General features: G+C 32.1%; 2 protein-coding genes across 2 annotated transcripts in view; one reads left to right on the top strand and one right to left on the bottom strand.

Moving 5' to 3' along the window:
• The window catches only part of LOC108693445, a 26,488-nt gene extending 16,154 nt beyond the window's left edge, over positions 1–10,334 (bottom strand). The window contains exon 1 of the mRNA XM_018202390.1: positions 9,984–10,334. The gene's annotated coding sequence lies outside the window, so the exon portion shown is untranslated. The remainder of the gene's footprint in view (positions 1–9,983) is intronic.
• Positions 10,335–17,186: 6,852 nt separating this feature from the next.
• On the top strand, positions 17,187–20,164 carry LOC108693364. Its single transcript, XM_018202258.1, has 3 exons — positions 17,187–17,432; positions 18,544–18,713; positions 19,744–20,164. The coding sequence occupies exons 1-3, from the start codon at positions 17,366–17,368 to the stop codon at positions 20,011–20,013; spliced, it is 507 nt and encodes a 168-aa protein (XP_018057747.1). The 5' UTR covers positions 17,187–17,365; the 3' UTR covers positions 20,014–20,164.
• Positions 20,165–22,335: the final 2,171 nt, after the last annotated feature.

Genomic DNA, 22,335 nt, shown 5'->3' with positions numbered 1-22,335 from the left:
TATATATATATATATATGTGTGTGTATATACATTAAAGAAAAGCAAGATCGGTCAAAGTTAAATATTTGAATAATACATTATATATTCTTTATATTAAATCAGTTTATTTCAGATATGATTACGGTTATTGACTAAAGTCTTGACTGAGATATTCTTCCTGGAAGTCGAGAGGTTACAGGTTCGAATCTTAGCCGAGGTAACATTTTTCGCAATAAATTTCTTTCTTTTTAATCAAATTGAGAGAGGATTGTTAGCGTTTTAGAATGATTGTGTTGAAAGTTCAAAAATTATCGGTGCGCAATTATATCTGAAATAAATTGATTTAATAAAAAGAATAATGTATTATTTAAAACATCTAATCTTTGATCGATCATGGCTTTCTTTATCGTATTTAATGTATTCATACATATGGTCGTGCTTAAAATTCCTATAATGTTTATATTTATTTATACATTCTACAATGTTTTATCTTTTGTTAATTTTATTGTTAGTTTAAACAAATACTATTTCTAAAGCAAAACCAATTTTTTTAAACTATTTTTGTGAAAGGCCACATTCACCCCTGTTTCTCTTCAAATTTTAAGTTATTATGCAGTATCGTCACATTTTTATAAATAGTATCCTAAAAAAAAAAAAAAAAATAAATATTTCATAACTCTGAGTCTAGAATTGACTGAAACAATACTTTTTTTTTAACGAATATAATCGTTAAATCTAAAATTTAAATACTTATTAATTATTAATCACGTTATTGTATAAAATTTCAATGAAATGCCATATCCCAGATAGCAAGCTGACTTATCGTCATTTTAATGTCAAAATAACATCTTTAATGTCATTTTTACATCAAAATAACAAATAACATCAGTCTGTTACCTGAAATAATATCATATTCTCCTTTAATAACCTTTTATTGAGACGCAATAAAAAAATACTAAAGAAATTACTTATAAAGAATATAGATAATCGATTTAAACTGCATCACAAAAGAAAATTCAACGTAGATTATTACCTTCAAATTTATATGTAATATTTGCTTAAACAAATATTACGATAGGTGTGATAAAATTTGCCATTTGCAAAATCGCGTATTGCAAGAAATGATTCGATTTATATGGTATTTATTTTAGTGTTTGATATACATATAATATTTTTGATCGCTCGGTCGAGACAGCTTATGTGATCACTTGAAACACGCTGCAGGATCGCATAGTGAGGAGGAAAAGCAAGACTTGTCTGCAGCGTGAAAATGCGCAAATTGCAAGTAACGTAATCAATCAGATCGTTCCGTTCGTGCCGGATAGATCTATTTTGAAGCTACCGTAACGAACTGCGCTGTGCGAACGGCGAGTTAAATTTAAGTCAATTCACATGAGGGTAAGAGTTTATAGAGCGAGAGCCAATTACGCCGTGATACCGCAAAGAGGATTCAATAACGAGTGAAAGGAAAGAGAGGAAGGTTAGCGTTTCTGTTGCATTCGGATAAATCACATCATGTCGTATTCATTCATTCATTCATCTGTCTCCGTTTTCTTCTTTCCTCTCTTTTTCTTTTATCTCTTCTCTGCCATCTATCTGAATTCTCTCTCGCTTTTTTTCTCTGTTTTCCTTCTTCATCACTTCCGATATCCTTCGTAGTTTAACCTGCCGGAAATTTCAGCGTTGGCGACTCTCAAATGAGATTCACCGAACAAAGAACACTAGTACGACATCCGATAAACCAAAGAGCCCTTGAGTGCGCCTTTAGTAATAAACCCTATCGATCGACAGTGTTACGGCTTGGCTTTTGAGTTTCAAAGGTGGCCAACTGCTGAGCTACCACAAGATAGTGAGATTGTTCCGGATGGAGCTAGAGTTGCATCGTCGCTGCTACATTAGCACCATACCGGCGAAAGAGCTTTAGGACTAACGAGTTGAGTCTCTAAGAAGGAAAGAAAAAGAAAGAGAAGATAGATATATAGAGAGAGAGAGAGAGAGAGAGAGAGAGAGAGAAGAGGAAAAGAAAAAAGAATATAATCAACGACGTGATGAGAATACTTGGTAAAGTAAATAAATTCTCGCCCGGTTATTTTCTCAGACGCAAAGTTACATACTTCATTTACCGCTAGATGCGACCGTCTACTACCGGATTTTATTTTAAAAGAGAACCGCACGACGTGTCGATTAGCAACGGTAGACATGCACTTATAAAGTTTCTTCCTTTATCTATTAATAGATGAAAGTATCAAAAAAGCATTATGCGATATATACAACGTAGAACGTTAATTAGAAAGTTCCCAATTATAGTTGAAATTATTGTTAGATATTAAATCAATTAAATACGAGAAATGCCAATTACGGTCAAAGTTAGATGTTAGACTAATACATCTATATTTAAATAATTTTTATCTCAGATAGGGAAAGAATGATTTTGCAAAAATATTTAAAAATTTAACTACAGATCTAATAATTTTATTGAATTTATTATTAAAATAATTATATAGGCTGCTTAAGCTGATTGTTAGAATATCAAAATTTTTGCAACTTGCTCAACAATAAAAACAATAAAAATTTAGGCGAATGAAAGTGAAGCGCAAACATTAAAGCATGATTAATCTTATTGTAGAAAGTAATTTTAATAGTTAATCTTCATACGTGACATTCGACTTGCTTTGTAGTCATCATCAGCGATCTAATGTGCTTCAATATCTATGACACGTTCCTTATTCCACTATAGACATCCACTAATGGACTGAACGACACAAAGTGAAGTGCAATCATTTAGTTGTAAATATCTGAAAACTGCAAATTGCTCATTATGTTTTAATTTCCTACGTTTATTATTTTGTGATGGTCCAACGTCATTATTTTCAGATCTATATCTGAACTAAATTTTTAGACATTTTAGCAAAATCGTTCTTTCCAAGAATAACTCCGCATCGATTACTTTCAGTCTTGACAATGAAACTGAAAAAATAATATTCCTTTCACAAATTAAATCAGATTGTCGATGTGATGCTATCAACATCTTAAAATCTGTAAAAAAATTTATTACAAAAAGTATTACTTCAGCCGGAATTTGAATTCGAATTTTCCGATAATCCCGATATTCTCCATGAGAGCATCTCTCCCAATTTGATTGACTTGTGAGGCATATGGTAATTTTTACCCTAATAATCAATATGTACAAAAATGTACGCATTGAAAGGTAGGGTATAATAATATTAAGATTAGAATCGCTTATATGAATGACTATACCTCAACTATACCTCTTTCTATTTTCAACCAATACAATTTAATTTCAATCTCAATTCAACTTCATTCTAAGAATTAGAAAAAGATAAAGAGCAAGTTGAACTGAGATTTAAATTAATGTACTGCATTGATAGAAACAAACATAAGTACAAGAAATACTAGTTACAGTACATTATTAGACATTATTGTTATCATTATGATTTACTAGATTCTTACGTTTTCTCCAGAAAATAGAAAGAAGAAAAATCACCATTATTTGAGAAAGGGGATGATTCTACTAAATCCACCACTGAATAAAACTGAATTTAATATTATCACACGCTAAGCTTCGCACAACCATTGCATACGGATTTCAGGTTTAAAAATCCCTTTTTTACCCTTTCGCAAACTTAATTACAGTGCTGAAGTAATCTCAGAGGAATCGGTTCGGACGTTTCCAACGTATAACAAAAAGATTTTTCACGGTGATATCTCATATTGTCAACGAGCGAGCGAACCAACCACTCTTCAAACTCTACGTGACGTAATACCGGTGCACCGGTATTACGTCACGCTTTTATTCCGTCTCGTACACAACGCGATCGACGATGACCGTCGACAGTCTATATACGGAACCTGTTAATGTTTCGCGGTCGTATGAAAATTACCAGATGGTAATTTAATGGCGTGTGTAATAATCCCCTCTGTTACGGTAGATAAATTATAACAGTATTACACGAACTACTCGTGACCGATTTCTCATTAACAAATGCCTCGATCATCATCACTGGCAACCGCGAAATCAGATATTAATGATTCCTCAATGCGTAACACTGAATTTTACACTTCTCTTCGGAATAGTGAATGATTATTAAAATTATTCACTGAAATATCAAATTATAATTAATGTAAAAAAGAATGGAGTGGATAATGGAAATTTGAGTAAAAAAAAAAGAATATTGTTATCTGAGGGATAATATCTGTCGGTTATGTATTAATTTGCTAATATTATGATAGGTGATGCATGGAAAAAAATTTGGACCATCAAAATATTTATGCAAAAATTCAATCATGATGGACAACGCTGCAAAAAAATGTGATATTCTAGCAACGAGTTCGAACTCTACATGATTATATTCTATTCTGATAGTTCAACAGAATTATTTACAAATCTGTATTTAGCTAAATTTTTAGATATTTTACAAATCTCATTCCTTTCATGTATTATTCCCTAAGTCTATTTATATTGAATCAGATTATCCATTTTTTTTGTATTTATAATTAAAATTGATTCGTTTGAAATTATTATAATTTTTTAATTACTTTGGAATTCAAAAATAATATAAAATTTATGTACATACATATAAAACAAAGGTTAACAACAGAAATTGTTGGAATTTGTTCTCAAAATATCGCTCTTCATATGACCTGGATTCGAATATCGAACATCAATCTCTAAAATTGATGAAAAAAATCTCATTTACAGGAATTATACAATATTAACAATAATTAAAAGCTGTTACAGTTAATATAACTGCCCCATTTATTACATCAATATTATTTTATGCATTACATAAATATAATTTTTAATTTCTTCTAATTAACTAAGTACTTTAAACCAATTTTCTATTCCATTACAGTTATAACAGAGATCAATATTGCGTATTTGGACAATATATTGTATTCTGTTCTAATATTAATTATTATTAATTAATAATTAAATCCGCGACAGCGTCATAAGACATTAAAAACATTCCAGACGTAAGAATAAATAATTACATTTTCACAGAGAAAGAGATGACAGAATTGTTAAATTCCTTTCATTTCCTTAGAACAGTTCGACGTGAAAATGCTTCGTAGAACGTTTTCTACGAAGCAACAACGACAGAATAGCTATTAAAGACAATTCATTCGGCCTTCCAACTCACGCCATCGTCCCTATTGCCTCGTTAACTTCCATTCTTCGTTCAATGCACAGCCTCCCTCTGTGTCTGATGGACATTTAGTGCCATGTAATTACGCGAAACGCGCGACAACGCTACGTTACGTAAGTACGTTCCACCAGATGAGACGACGCGTGCAACGCAAGGTGGCAAGCAACTTATCGAAGTTACGCGAAGCAATAAATCGAACCTTTCATGGAAATTAATCTTCCACATCTACCTGTGAATTTCTCAAGGATTAAAACGGAAAGTCTCGCCCGCCTTCGCCGATAACGAGTCAGTTCCGCTCTTATCTCTCGAAATAAGCTCGAATAAAGCTCGAAAAACTTTCCAGATGATTTTTATTTGATGCTGAATCCCCTTCGTGGAAATTTGTTTTGCTCCAGGATATATGCACCGATGTCAAAGCGCAAAGACATGCAACCACGGGACTTTCCTCCGGACTTAATTAAATACTTCGGATACCAACTATCGTCGCAATATTTCTTATCTCGAACGAGTCAATCATATTGGGAACGATGCGCTTGAATTCCGCCTTCGTCTTATCTTTTTCTCTCTTCTGTCCCAACTGCCCTTTCTCAAAGAATTTATATGAAAAACGATTGATTGAATCCGGTCGGTTATTATACTTTCAGTTTTTATTTAGTTATTTCAGTTTCCATAACAATCCAGGAACTCGAGAATATACTATTTATTAAGATGGATAAATAACAGACAGAAATATATTTAATAAGCTAAAGATTATGAATTGTACATATTTGTATATATTTTGCTATAAAGTATCGCGTGTAAAAGAATGTAGACTTCTCATAAAACTGACAATATTTCTCTTCTATCCAATATTTGCGTATGATGCACAAACGGAAATTGTATTTGCTAATTTTATAACGCAACGATGTACTTTTTCGAATTTAATATTCGTTACATTTTTAATAATGTTGCAACTCGATTATTTAAGATTTCTTGTTATTATTTTGTATTAATAATCAGAGTTGAAATTTTAATCATACTTTGAATCTCTTTCAATCTCAATTAAATCTTATAACTCTATTTTGATATTTGTACAATCAAACAGGGCTTCTTTTAATATTACTTAATCTAGCTTCTATTTAGAAAATTCTTTTGAATCTAAAAATAGGAAATCTTATAACTGCCATTTACAGACTCAACATAGAAGCTCAATTCATTAGATTAGAACTTATTATAAATCTTTAGAGTCTACATATGTCATTTTTAGAGTCTACATACGACTTAAAATTAAGGTTCAAAGAAGCAGAAAAATTTCGACTCGGTACTTTTGAAAAGTAACTCGATATTGTTGCTCGTTATTTATTATAAAAAAGTAACTCAATAATTATAATTCATTATCGATCAGAGAAAGTAATTTATTAACATTATCTTTACTCAAAAACTTATTCGTTACTGAGTCGTTACAATTTCTGTTATATATTTTTTCGTCGAATTTTGATCTTTCTTTATTCAACATGAGATTCATAATAGTTATGAATAATCATAACATGATCTAACGTAACACTCCTTTTTTTTGAAAATTTTTTTTGAAACTCGCACTCTATATGTATGTGTTATACGTGTATAAAATAACGATAAAAGTAACGGTTTCGATATCGCTACTCAAAAAATGTAACTGCGATAGCTTCGTTTTATTGATAACAGTATCAACTATTTATTAAAATTTAGTAATAAAACTAATTTTTTGTTAATAATAACATTATTAGTGTCAATAATAATGAATGTATGCAATTGTTACTAAAAAGAGTAACTCTACACAATAAAACTTATGTTGTAATTGTATTAAAATCAATCCACTCAAGTCCTTGAAATTTTGTGTTAAATGTTTGAGCATACATATTGTATTGAATATAATTTGAATAGACATATTCGAATGTTAATTTAACCTAATGTGATTTTATGTTATTTGAATATTTTGAATTAGATTGACATTCAACAATTATTAGTATTCAAATAATATAATTTATGAATAAGTAAATAACATAAAATATTATATTTTAAAATGTAAATTCTAAGATAAATAAATAAAATACGTTAATTTAACATATCATAAATGTGAATTTTACTGAAAAAATATGCTTCTACAATATGCTTACAAATTATGTCAGTGTTACATTTTTTATATTAATTTTTTTGTACAATATTTATGTTAACATATTGATCTTATATTAAATTAATTGACAACAATTTGAGTAGACCGTTTGGAGGACATGTGAGATGTATTGAATTTAAATGTTCCAATGACGTTACGGTAACGACATTGTAAGTAATGCGTTACTTCAACCTTGTTATAATACTTGATATGCAGTATGCTAGATGAAAATATATATACTTATTCTCATTCTAACTCTGAGACACAGATCACAACGCGCTTTGTCTTTAATAGTATTAATTAGATTGAATCTCATCTTGACGTTTATATCGATTGTTAAGCAAAATTTGCCAGAGAACATTCGCGGTAATTGTTAGTAAATGAGGTAATTCAAATTATTAAAACATTCATTTATAGGTTCATTTGAAATCAAGTTCACAGCAAATCGAGTTACAAATGTAATTAGTCGAAATCTTGTTGTAAAAAGATATAAATATACTTTGTTATCTTTATTTTCTCACAGAATAGGTATAACAGATATCTCTTTCATCGATGCAATTTTTAATCATTTCATTTAATAAATAGTATATCATAATCAAATTTTTATAATAAAATTACCCAGTACATGATTTTTAAAGTGACAATGAAATAGAGAACGATACCGAATGCTTTGATAGTACAAATATAAAAATATATACAGCGAAATGTTTTTGTATACTTCAAATGAAAAAATATTAGTGCAAAAATATTAAAATTAATCCAAACATTTAAATTCATCAAATAATACAAAATAAACTCGTAAAAATAATTTTTATTAAAAAAATATATATACTTATTTTTATTCTATATAATTCGCTATATTTTTAAAAACATATTTTATCAGTCCTGGCGTGCATTGATAAAAGTGCACTCAAAAAATTAAATACGTTGCATTAAGCCAAGCAAAAAAAATTCGAATTGAATAGAATTATTTATAAATACGTTACGTGACTTGTTTTAACATTACTACTTTAGCATATCTACTTTTTTGCAAAAAGTACTTTTCAACTGTATTTTTTGTCTAAATTTAGATTTGAAATTGCTGATAAAAACTATACTTTGTCCACATTGATCAAGTGTCTCTTGGGAAGACTATCATGAATTGAGAGAGGTTCGAAGGGCTACTATTCTTCCTTTATTGACCTATTCTATTCTGAACTATGATATATGAAACGTTTCATTTGAGATGCAACAGTAGAAGGTCGAAATTATCAGGAGCAATTATTCACTGCGAAAGCACAGCTATATAAACCTGCCAGGGCTTGTAATTGTCAATTAGACCGACCGTCAAGATTTTATCGATTCCTCAATAATCCTCCGTATTTGGTAGTTACTAGTGAAACATGGTTGAACGGATTCTCCGGAAAATGATCGTATTTTGGGGGAGAAAAGATAACTCTGCTAACAATAAGTCCCCCTGTGGATTTACGATCTACTAAAATAAATAACAAAAGTTAATTAAGAAAATCATGAGTTTACAAACTATTTAGAAAAGAGTACCTTCTTTCTCAGTCATGAAGTAAATATTTGAGACTAATTGAAATTGTGGAGCAAAATAAAATAAAATAATTCAAACATAAAATTTTATTAATTCCTAAAGTATACCTAAAAATTTAGATACAAATCTGAAAATAATTTTGTTAAATTATCAAAATAATTGTGTAAGAAATTCGAATATGCTGAGCAATGCTGCAAACATTTAATTATTTTAAGAACAAATTTAAAAGTCCTACATAATTACTTTGAGGTCCAAAAAAAGTCTATTCAAATTTGTGTGTAATTAAATTTTTAGATACTGAAGTATCTAAAACCTTTTTTTCTATGTATTTTTGTTAGCATCAATCTATTTTTAATACATTCACATCTCTCGCATTCCGTGATTATGAAAACAAATAACATCACGCAAGCTAATTGTCTAACCAAACGTATTTATATAATTGCTGCAATAATATTCAGAGGCGGTAAACTGTTCCATCAACATTATATATTTAAATAAACTCGCTTGCCTGGTACTTGCTAAATTCTATCCATTTAGTTTGTGCCATGTGAAATAATATAAACAATTCCATTCGATAATTATTGCATAAAGGAAGTTCATAGCAATCTACACGATTTTTTCCGCAGCCAATAAATACAATCTAATGATTTTATTCTTAACGGGTTTATTCTTAAATGAACAGCTTGTCTCTGGATAATTCTAAGAGAAATTATTTTCATATAGATTCAATTACGATCAATTGCCGCAATAATATCACATTAAAAAATTCATAAACCAGCTGACATAAATAATTAGCTCTAGGATAAGTTCCCGAGATAATCGATCTCTTACCAAAGTTTCACGATACACATCTAGTAACATGAACTATGTATATAAGTTATGATTATATATCTCAAGGGTTCCTGCCCTAAGGTATTATACGAGGTATCGTATAAATATCCATCACCCATCATTACCGTCATCCCAAACTTATTCCCGAGCCAATTAAGGAAGTAATGTCAACCCACAGGCGATAAAGTTTCAAACACCCTGCGGAGGAGTTACGCTTATCTCCTCGCGTAAGTCCGCGATGTCGCGGGATATTCAAAAGCTACGCGATCAAGATGGGATTGAGATAATCGGTAAACACGACGTGGCCGGCGAGTAAATTAGCGAGACCTCACCTACCGTAGAATTGTCGGTCACGGGGCGCTGTTGACTCCAAGGGTTTGTTAACACGGCCGCATTCACGGTCCGACTGCAATCCACTCGCTGACACACCACCCCGTGACGTACTACCACTACTGCCTACTGCTCCTCGTCGACCCTCGCTGGTTGCACACGCACCGCTTCGCGATGTCGATTCCCCGGTGTAACGACCCCGCGATTTCCCCGCTGCACCTATACACGGCAGTTACCCTTATTACACGTCGCTCTTATATTCGAGTATACGATCGCTTCATCTCGATCATTCCGCACGATTCAACCGCTTTAGAATGTAGCCGGAGCTCTCTTCGGGATCGCGCGATCGATCGCGACGCAAGATGTCGAAGATCTTGGAGTAAGAGGTATTAAATGAGCATCGATAGATCTTTGCGATCGCGACGATCTTATCAAGTTTAGGACGACGAGGAACAAATCCAGCCGCGACGGTGGTCAGAGCGACACTACGAGCCTCGCGAAAGACCCGGCGCCCCCTCTCACCATCGACCCGGGGTTTGCCCGACCAATCGACGCGTGCACCTTCCTATCGTTTAAGTACATTCCGCTAGATCCGGGCAAGTGACGAGGGGTGGCTCAACTCGCACCGGGGGTGGTGGACCGTGGAACGAACGTCGGAGACGGCGACGGTGGCGGAGGAGTCGTTTCACGTGTTGCTTCGGCGTAAACACTGACAGATAATTTAATGATGCCAGCCAGCGGACCGTACGACGTACCTCGGAGAAAAATTGATTGAGTAATCGACGAAGCGAAGCTATCTCGCAAAGTCGACTGACTCTCGGTTACAGCTTGAAAAAAGTCGAAGCAATGCTTCTGTTATTTCAACGTTAACTTTTTCTAGTCTTGGCGATATGACGCATGTATCTTGAATTGAAAGTTTTTAATTATGCAGAAATATATGAAATTTCTATGCAAACTTATTTCAGCTCTATTTTTAAAACGCAAATTGTTTCAAGTTAAAAAGTCGACTCGGCGAAGTTGAGCACCGTCATATAGAGATATCTTTTACGTTATGTAATACGATGTTCTGTAATGCGCTATTTTCCCGATACACGTTACATTATTATGTAGTAAGCGGATAATATTGTAATGGTGTTATTGTGTAATACGATACTCTTCTGCCACATGTTACGATAATAAGCTCGAGTTAAAATGCTCGAAAAATAAACGGCAGCAAGGTGAAGAAAAGTTTTATTATCACCTTGAAAATTTATCATCATGTAAGAAGCGACATGCTTACTCAAGAATAATATTTTAAAATGTCAGTTCTTGTTCAAACGTTCTATCATTTTACTTAAACTGTTGTTTAGCTTGGACAATTGTTACATTCATTACTATAGCTCGAGTATTTTGTTGATTCTATTAATTAAGTTTTACAAAATATTAATTAAATCAACGAGAAGCTCGAGTTTAACAATGAATAATCGCCAAGAAATACAACAATTTATAATAAGCTGCATATCTATGTAATTTTATTCAGAAATTTACAAGTACGTCTATAAATTTTAAATTAAGATAATTTAATTATTTTTACTTATGTATATAAGAATTCGAAAATTATTTAAAATATTTATTTATTTAAAAAAGACAGAAAAAAGACGTTAAGTCGAGAACATTTACAGTCCTTTGATAAAAAATATATTTTAAGCGTGGTTTACAATTACCTTTGATAAAAATATATTTTAAATTTTAAATGAAAATCGAAGACGTTTAGAAAAATAATGATAAAAAGTCTGAGTTTCCACACACAGCCACTTATCAGCTCTTATTATTCGAAAATTTAAAAGAAATTATTTCAAATATAATATAAAAAATAAAATTTTTTTCTTTTTTACTCTGTTCATTTTAAGTTCCTCTCCTTTTTTAAATCAGATATTTTATATAAAATATTTTGACAGACATTTTGATGACATTTTTCATGTCGACTTATAGGAAAAACGACAGTTCGAAGGTGCAACCGCACGTGGAATAGAAAATGAAGAAAAGGAACGTTTCAGAAATTGAAGATCGTGGGCGATGAAAGATGTGAGAATCTTTATACATTTTACTGACGCGAAATATATTATCGTCAATTTTCAAAATGCAACTGCATGCAGTAGCTCTGAATAAGACACGGTATTAAATTTTCGATCGAAGATCATAGATGATGAAAAATTAATGAAATTATCGGAACGAGCTTGCGGTGATTTATTTTTATATTGTACAAAGCTTTGCATATTTATACCTATATGACATGAAATTTTATTCTATAGTGATTCAATGAAAGTGGAAGAAAGATGGAAAACAAATCTAACGCTAAAAATTCTTATTTAATGTAACAGGAATAATGTTTATTATTTTTTTATTTTTCAGATGTGTGACAGATAATAAAAAGCGATGGATTCTTACATGACGTTGAATTTATACCTGCAGGCAAAGTTATAGATTGAAAGAGAAGTCGTAGAGACCAAGTGCAAAGAGCTCGTTGCTTATTTACACAACTCTCTAAAGCGACCCGACAAGTGCTTTCGCCGTAGCGACGGAATTACGTGTATATACGCGATATTTGTCGCTGACAATGTAGCGCGTGGAGGCAATCGAAACTTTATGCGATTGTTAAACGACGACGGCACGGCTGCATCGAGTAGAAGCAATCCAGCTGCAAACGGAGCGCTTAAAAGGGGAAACGATATCGTTCGCTAGGTAGATTTGCAAGGCTTGAGCGTATTATGAGTCTGAGATCCTTGACTCCCGCGAGATATAATCATTTATTGCATCTCATCGCGATTATCTCTAACGCGCATTATAAGACAACGATTTTCAGCAGCTTTACTCGAAGAGGTTTCTAATGACTTGTATATGATATTACACGATATTATACAATAAACACTTAAAAGAAACACGCAGAATTAGATGTTTTTCTTCCCGTACATTGAAAATTAAGAGATTACTCAACACGAATTTTCTTATTGAGCTAAATAACATAAACCTCATAAATATGTAATGATATCTTCGAGGGATTTTATCTCGAGAAGAGCTGTGTACCTTCACAGATCTAATTTTCATAATATTTAATATTGAACATTCCAAAATCGTGTTACCATTCATAATCAGACTACCATTTTTCTTCAATTTTTCTAAAAAATATGAAATATGCTGTTAAGGGCGGCACGTAGGCGGAATATCATATTTCTCCTTAATTTAACAGATGACAAGGCTAAAACGCGTACGTGTAAAATCATGTTGTAAACAATTTTTTCATCCGAAAATTATATTCGCCCTGCGAGACGGCTCATAAAATAATATTAAAGCTACTTATTACCCGACATTTCTCTTCCACGTCGCGACGCTACCGAGACGCAGATTTCTTACGCGTCGCGCGAATGACGTGGCGAATGCTGGTTGGAAAAGTTATAGGCCCCCCCTTGTGCAATTTATATCTCGGAGATAATTCTCCTAATATATATATATATATATATATATATATATACAAAAATACATCCGCGAATGCTTGTTTATGGAACCATTGACCGGATGCGCGTCATCCTGGAGCTGACTTTCCACGTGAAATATTTCTTCCCTCGTGAGTTCGATTTCGACAGATTTCGTTATTTATTTCTTATTTTTACTTCGCACGAGGGGCAGATCGATAACGATAGAATAACGTGACGAAATGGATTATATATTCTCTATAGTGCGAAACCCGGTGACGTTAAACTCCTGCGCTCTTCTATGTCGACTGCATGCGAAGGGGTGTCACCGGTATTTGTAAATCGTTGTTGACATCCTCTGTGCAAATATCGAAATTTGATATTTTCGGAGATGACGGATACAATTCGTGTATTCGCCGCATAAATCGGTATCGCATTATACACGCCATTTGACTTATATGTCTGTGTGATTTGACTCTCTGAAAAGAATATCTTTACAATTTATAAATGTAATTTGTATTTAAACGGTAATCTAGATAATAGCTTCAGAGAGTTTTAGCGAACAAAAGCCTTCTTTCAATATCTATTGCAGATATTTCTGAAAAGAAATAATTCTAAAGGAGGTAATATTATGAATATGCGACTCAATATAAATAATCGCTTTATTATTTATTAAATAGACAACGGCATTTATTTACAAATGTATGTAACAGAAGCTGAATGTCGATAAAATAATAAGAGATTTAAAAATTTTATATTTTAATTTTTATACCTACAGAATAAAATACGTTATTATCAGTGTTGGGAAAGTTACATAATAAGATACATAATAAATTACCTTTTATTATAAAAATTAAGTATAATAAGTTTGAATATTTTATTTTTTATATTATATTTTATCACATTTGCTCCAATTTTGTATTACCTTTTATACTCAATTTTTATAACAAACACATGCAAGGTAATCTGAAAAATAACTTTCCCAAATCTTGTTATTTTATAAAAAATAAGGCGCATTGAAATTGAGGCGTTCTAAAAATATCTCGATCAGTTTCTGTCCACTCTATACAATAGACGTACCAAGTCATTTCATATTTGCTTTCGCTTTAGTTTCTTTTTCCTTGAACATCGACTGAATACTTGCTGATATATCAAAAGAGGTTCATTCGCCGGTAAAAGTCATAACAGCCGCTGTCTGGGAAACCTGAAATCGATTCCCCTGCGGGTATTCACCCCTGCAATGTGCAGGTGCAATATAGACTGCGATGAATATACCGCTTGAAATTATTTTGAATGTTATATCTGAAAGAAAAAATTCTTTCTGCTTCTTTTAACGTTAATTTAACGTTTAACGGATAAAAATAGGTATGCTGAAATATTGACAGTTGTATATAGTTAATATTGACTCACGCCATTAAACTGCCATAAAAATTCAAGATATATTTTTCATAAACTCTTATAGAATACGCACTCATAAAGAGTTCTATAAAAAAGAATTTAATTTACGGACTAATATTCTGTATTAATTCGTTGCCTGTAAAGACAAAAGTTTAATACATTGTTTATTTCAAAGTTTTCCTATTCTGTAGATTACGTACAGTTATAAATACAAAAGACATATTGCAACATTATATAATGAAGTAAATCTTTGAAAGAACCGTTTGATAAAGAAGATTATAATAAGAAACTTAGTCGTTCGGAAACTTACAAATTACAATATACCGTTCGAAATATTTTTTCTTCTTTTCATCAAACATTACAGTAATAAATGATTAAGACGCATTAGGAGTAATTTTATAACGGAGTAAACGAAGTTGTTTTGATCAATCTACGTTGAAGGTAAACAAGATATCGTTATTAAAATTGGAGCTAATAATAAGTTAAAAATAATATACATACAATAAGCAGTATAATAATGTAAGAAAAAATAATTTTCCTAAAGTATCTAAAAATTTAAATGGATATAAATCTAAAAATAATTTTATTACATTTTTATTACATTTTAGATCATAAAAATAATTACGTAAGAAACTCAAGTATGAACAATGCTATTGTGTGTGTGTGTGTGTGTGTGTGTGTGTGTGTGTGTGTGTGTGTGTGTGTGTGTGTGTGTGTGTGTGTGTGTGTGTGAAATAATCCAATAAAATTATTTTTAAATCTATATTTGTAATTAAATTTTTAGATACTTCATTTTAGATACTTTCTGTCTAAACATATCTAATTTTATTTAATGCGTTGAACGATGATATATATATTCGTTAGGTACTACGATGTGAACAAGACGTTAGATCAATCAGAACTTTGCTTTGTTAGTTTTGATTGTTAGATCGTCGCGGTACGACATCGCTAAGTGTTTTGTGTGTGTGTGTGTATGTGTGTGTGTGTGTGTGTGTGTGTGTGTGTGTATGTGCGTGTGACCAATTCAGCATGACCACAACTGTCCGGATATAGTAAAGTGGCAGAACGCTGTCCCAGGTGGACATGTACATCCATTATAAAGTTTAGTAAATCCGCTTTCAAACAAACTTGAGCTATTTTCCCATTTAATCATCCAAAATCGAAAAATAAAAACGTTAATCGCCAGCAGTGACTCATATTCTGAAATATATTTCGCGAATCAAATATATTTCAAAAAACATTCCTCTACATTCTCTACAATATTGACAATCACTGGCAGTTGCAAATGGTGAAAAAGACATAAAGAGATTTTTTATGATTCTTACTAACGCATGAGAAAAGTGCTTCTAGTCATTCTAGGGTATGCCTATAAAGAAAAAAGGGAGTGAGAGATAAAATTTTCACGAAAAGGTTCTTAGCATAATGATAAGAGAGAGAAATTCCCCATTATTTCTAATTTATATTATCTTTGTAGTTAATAGCTTTGGCTAAATATATGTATAATTTAGAAAAAAATTTACTCGAGATAATATTGAGTAGTTGAATAAAATGAGGCGATATAATATATTTTATCATATATTTTATCATATTGCTTCTTTCCAAACTAGATGTCACTAGCTTGCACTCCTATAAAAAGCGTCAAGATATTATTATATATGCCATCAATATATATATGTATATTAAATTTAAAAAATGGAAAATAAAATTTTAAAAAGCATCAAATTTACATTTTACCAATAATTATGTTTTTTAAATGATTAAATAAGCAGCGAATTTATTATTGCTATTGCTTCTGCTTTTTTTTTATTATAGATAAAAAAATCAATTTCGAATAATTATATAGAGAGATATTTATGAAACTATATTTAAAACTAAATTTAAATAGTGTCGAATGCTATTGAATGACATCATACGTATCGAATCCCGGAAATTCCGTCGCAAGTTTCAGGAACCTCGGAACACCTCTATCGATCACGCAGATATTTGTGCTTTTATTTAACGTTCACGACAAAACGCGTCATCTCTTTTGCGATAACAACAATTGGCGATGATTATCAAAAGGTTAAGGTTGTCAACGCGATAGAATGGTATTTCCCTGCGCGTTCACCTCTAAGATTAATTACATACTATATAACGGACGATGAAGGAAAGGACATGCATTCAGATGTCTTTCATCTCAAGTGATGTTTCAAATTCAGCCCAACGGCGATCATAAGCGTCACCCAATAGTTTTGACGTCGAGTGGTGTAGAGACAAATGCTTTCGATGCTTTCGCCAGTTACGAATATTGATTTTCGACTTTCGAGGTTTCTGGAGCAAGCTCGACGCAGCTGTGACGCAGGCGTCGACGTCGACGCCGACGCAACATGGCGGAGCCAGCCGCCGTTTGCTGGCTGCCATCAGGCATCATCTGGTTGATTTTTTGCAACGTAAGACTCGCGTGTGAATCGCGCGAAAGCAATCTCGAAGATGTGAGTTGTCCACTTATTGTCGGATCGTTACAATTAGTTTAGTCTCGCGACGAAGCCAGACCCCTTCGAGATGAACATGAATGTGCACGTCCTTATCACATGCTTCCTGCTTGTCACATTAATGGCTCTTACGAACGGTAAGTGTGGAAGATTTTGAATAAAAATGTAATTGTACGATATACTGTCACGATTAATGGATGTAGTCGAGTAATTCTGGCGAAGTCTAGCGCCAAGGCACTTTTTTCGGAAGCTTGGCAGCGCCACGGTACTTTCTACATGTAATCATATAAAACTAATTTTATATGTTATGTAATAGGACGGTAAGAAGGAAAAGAAACATTTAAATATTTGGTAAAACCTGAATTTCGACATGGCAATAGCGTAATTAAAGCATCCAAGCTTGTTCCCCCCCTCCCCCCCCCCTTTAAAGATATCGAAAAAATATCAAAAAGATATATGATTCTGAAAAGATATTTGGGAAGAACTATTGTTCAATTCTTTTTGGTGTAAACCTGAAACAGAACAATGAAATTTTTTAACACTAGGATTGCCCTAAAAGCATCTTTGTTTTAAATACTTTTATCTCAATAAATTTATCTTTGATGATCCACGAGCGCAAAAAAATAATTATTAAATGTATTAAAAACGAAAAGGATTTATAAAAGATAAATTATCTATAGAATATAATCTACAATTTTTTTCTCCTTTTTCTTTTTTAAGTTTTCAATATATGTTTCTAAAAGTTATATTTTTGGAATGCAGGAATATGATTCGATGACAAATTTGCCATCATTTTAGAATGAGCTATTTATATTAAAAAATTGGCCAAAGATCAGTTTCTCAAAGTTATTCTTGCTTCATATAAATTATAACTATCTGAAACAGTTGAATATCTGCAAAATAATGAGAGTTAATATGTTTTTTTACATACTGTTGTAATATTATGTTCATTCTAATTATTAAAATATTTTTACATATATGATTTTAAATAAAATTAATTAATATCTAATTAATTAATTTTTATGTATCTTTTCTGTTTTGCTTTATGATAAACTTATATGAAATCTTTATAACAAGCATATATGTATATAATTAGCACATTAGATTAAATTAGTAAAAAATAAATTTGCTAACTTTTTTATACAAACGTCCTACTTTCTATGCGTTTGAACTTTTGATATAATTGGTTTGTATCGATTACATATGCATGTATAATACGTAATACGAATGGCTTTTATAATAAAACAGGACAGCTAATGTCAAAAGAGCATCGGACCCACGCGGCTTCTGAAAGAGCCAACGACTTATGGTGTTATCAGTGCTTCACTATGGATCACGGTGAGAAATGTATCACTGGCAATAGTGGCAATTTCAGTGACTACGAGCACAAATGCATGGACGACAGAAGAATCTGCATGGTAAGACGAGATAAGTTTGTACCTTTCGTTCTTACACTCGATTAGCGTCAAATGCAACAATCCTTCTATATTAAGATTTGCATCATAATTTCTCATACAAACACATACACACCAAACATTTTATACAGAATACAATATTATGTAGAAACGTGATTGATGTGATTGACCTACTTTCAGAGGAAAATTGGAATAGTTACCAGTTGCTCCGAGTTAGTTGAAGCGAGATTTTAACGAACGAATCCGTGATGAATTCTCATTTAATGCGAACTTGTTACGATAATTTAAACCTTGTTTATCTGAGCAAATTAATATATAATTGAACATACATACAAACATCACGTTCAAGCGTTTATTTATTATTACATGCGGTTAAATTATTACATGCATGAGATATGTATCGTTTATTTATCGGTATAGCAATTGTCGAAATGCCAGTGATATAGAAAAGATTTCATTCATAATTTTTGATATAATGAGGGAATAATATGAAAAAATACCGTACAATTCTTCTAAAAATTTTTAATTTTTAATAGAAATGCTAATGTGTTCAAAATGCTAACTTAAAAAAATCATAAATGATCTTTATACTTATTAATATTTTCGATATTATTTACACATACGCATTAAAAACAATCACTTTCGCAATATTCTGTTTTTTAAAAAAGACTCAATATCACATACATCGACAAAATATACAAAGTATGTAGAATCCGAGCTATTGGTTTTCCTTTGTGACATAAATCCTCGTATAAAATCCCACTGTTAAATTTTCCTACGCAGAAACATCGTTATGAAAGCTCTCAATAGTATATAAAGTCACTCATCCAGAAAAGATGATTACATAATGATGAAGCAAACAAATTTCTTTTCCATCGCAGTTATGACTATATCATCTGATTTACAATGTAATTATGATAATCTCCTCTAATGTTTCCGAATAAATCTCATATGAGAGCTCCACAGAGGGACTCGCTCGGTAAAACTGCACACTTAATAAAATTGAAATACAATATGAATTCGTGCGTTGCAGGTAAAGCGATTTTCCTACACCACCAGCACCGAGAACTCGACCTCCAGTCCGAAGACGTGGTCCCTCCAAAGAAATTGCACGAACAAATGCGAGCCCGGGTGCATCGTGATCGGCGAACGCACCAAGCTCTATGCTTGTACCGCCTGTTGCGAGACTAATTTATGCAACAACGGTACCGGCACTGCCAACGACCTAACGATCAAAGAAATTGATCTCCTGCTAGCTCTTTTGCTCCAAGCTGTCTTGACCGTTATCATGTATCCATCCTGACAGTGTCAATAAAGCCTCTAATCACAATAATCCCCCCCCCCCCACAACAATACATCCTCGTGGGCCACGGGTGCGGGCATCCGATGGCGCTTTGTTTTGTCTGCGTTTTTCGAAAGATACAATATATCCCGTGAAAATCTTTGAGCTTTACAATAAGCCATTATCTAAGTTTTAAACAATTGACCAATCACAGTCGAATGTGAGAAGAATAATTAATTATGATTAATCAATTTTTTACGATTTAAAATTTAAAGCTTAGATAATGACTTATTGTAAATTGCCAATGACATTTCGCTGAGCGGATACGTAAAAATTGTTTTATATACATATGATATAGAATATAAATTATATTGTTATAATATAGGGAAATCTTCCTTTATGACTTCCTCAAAAATTTATAATTTTATATATTAAAATATAAAAATGATTAGAGCAGGACAAGTTCATAGCGCTATGAACTTCAAAATTCACACAGCTGTAATTTTGTTGAAAATGAACGAAATTTAAATTAAAAAAAAATGTTTTAAAGCTTAAAAGCTCTATTTTCAAAAGATCTCTTTGTCTTTCGAATTTTTATGAGTTTGTGTTAGTAATTTTTAAATAGAAAATTACAAGCTGAATAAAATGAAAAATTATCAAGCAATACAATAGCTTTTTGAAAGTATTTTTATTCATTCATCGCTATCGGCAGCATTAACGTATTTTCGAATTTAGTTGACGAAGCGCAAAATTGTTTAGCTCTCAAAATTAATATTAATATTAATAATTTAATTCTTTTAACGCGGCTATAGCGGATTGGAACAATATTAGAATGAAGATTATAAATCAAAAGCAAGATTGATTTACGAGAAACTGATTGTTCTACTTGCTGCTTTTATAATTGTTTCATTTATTTCAAGTACGATAAATATTTAATGGCACTCTCCTTTTGTTGGTCAAATTGTTTGTATCTGATTCCGAGAATAATTTAAATTCAAACGCGCTAATGTGAAGGATTGGAACAAAATGGAGGACGATCACTTATTTAAATTTACCGACCGTGAATTGTTTGAGAGTCTGGCGTCATCTAGCATCGACATTCTATATGTTGAAGCTGAGGTTACAATAGTATCGACCGCATGTAACATGTAGCAAAGTTAAAATTAAAAATCTAAATATAATATTTTGTAGTTACATAAATGGAGAAAAAAAGAAATGAGAAAAGAAATATACATGTGATTAATTATTAAAAAAAAATTTTTTGGAGCATCTTATAATAACATCTTATGTAACATAGCCGACAGATCGTCAGCTATCGATTATTGGTTACTATATCAATTGTCAATTATATATTATTATCTCATATAACAAAATAAAATAATAAATTATTACCATTTAATTATTGCATTTATACCTTCCGATATATATGTATATATATTTATGCTTTCCAATATATACTTCCATGTTCATAATACATTTATTTATATGGTAAATAATCTACATTATAAATATTTTCAACCTAGTTCCAGCAAAAATAAATGCACTTTTCACGCGCAAATAGGATAATCGCATAATCTCATGCCTGATTAGCGATAACTTCGCTCGAACAGTTAATTTCGTAAGGCTCTGTCTCGCGACTTGCAATTCTCTCAAGAAGATCGCGATTCAAGTCGACGGTCTCTTCGCCGCTACCACCAACAACAATAGTTGCGTTCGTTACTCGACACACCACTCCAGTATCACTCTACCTTTTTCTTCTCGTCCTTGTCCCCCTTCCACGACGTTCACCTTCACGTGTTCGCGGAGGTCTTCGCTATTTCGCAGCTGTACCGGTATCCTCGCCGCGTCCGCGAAGGATCAAGATGGGGATTTATTTATTGCCCACAACAATCGCACTGTTCGTGACGTTAAGCGCTTTCCGCGCGTCGACGCTCTTCCCCGAACAGAGAAACGTACGACGCCAAGAGGAAACTCTTTGCATGTTCAGCACGCACACGTCGACATGATTGACGCGCGTTCGAGCAGATGCATGCTGTGTCACATAAATATACGAAAAATCCTTTGTGTCTCGCGATTAATTGGTCGTAAAATCGATAGTCAACTGTGCCGCGCTGTACTACGTCGCGAATATTCTACACTTTGCAAACAATTCGCACGGCAAACCTGTGACAAAGTATATAACAATTACGCCTAACATTAACATTGTGATTTAAATAATATTTATTTCAAATCTGAATCATGTAATCTACATAATTTATATCAGAATACTATTTTTTAAAATTATTCATTAAAAAATTCTTGTGATTTATTTATGATTTTATTTCTTTTTATATTTTTATCACA

This window comes from Atta colombica, unplaced genomic scaffold, assembly GCF_001594045.1.
Source record: "Atta colombica isolate Treedump-2 unplaced genomic scaffold, Acol1.0 scaffold9, whole genome shotgun sequence".
Lineage (NCBI taxonomy): Eukaryota > Metazoa > Arthropoda > Insecta > Hymenoptera > Formicidae > Atta > Atta colombica.
Note: the sequence above shows the minus strand (reverse complement) of the source record. Positions and strands in the feature narration are given on the sequence as shown.

Excerpts from the sequence above, each read along its gene's own strand:
- LOC108693364 (XM_018202258.1), top strand. The coding sequence starts at position 17,366 with ATGAACATGAATGTGCACGTCCTTATCACATGCTTCCTGCTTGTCACA. Across the intron at positions 17,433-18,543 it reads ATTAATGGCTCTTACGAACG|GACAGCTAATGTCAAAAGAG; the intron begins GTAAGTGTGGAA and ends ATAATAAAACAG. Across the intron at positions 18,714-19,743 it reads ACGACAGAAGAATCTGCATG|GTAAAGCGATTTTCCTACAC; the intron begins GTAAGACGAGAT and ends CGTGCGTTGCAG.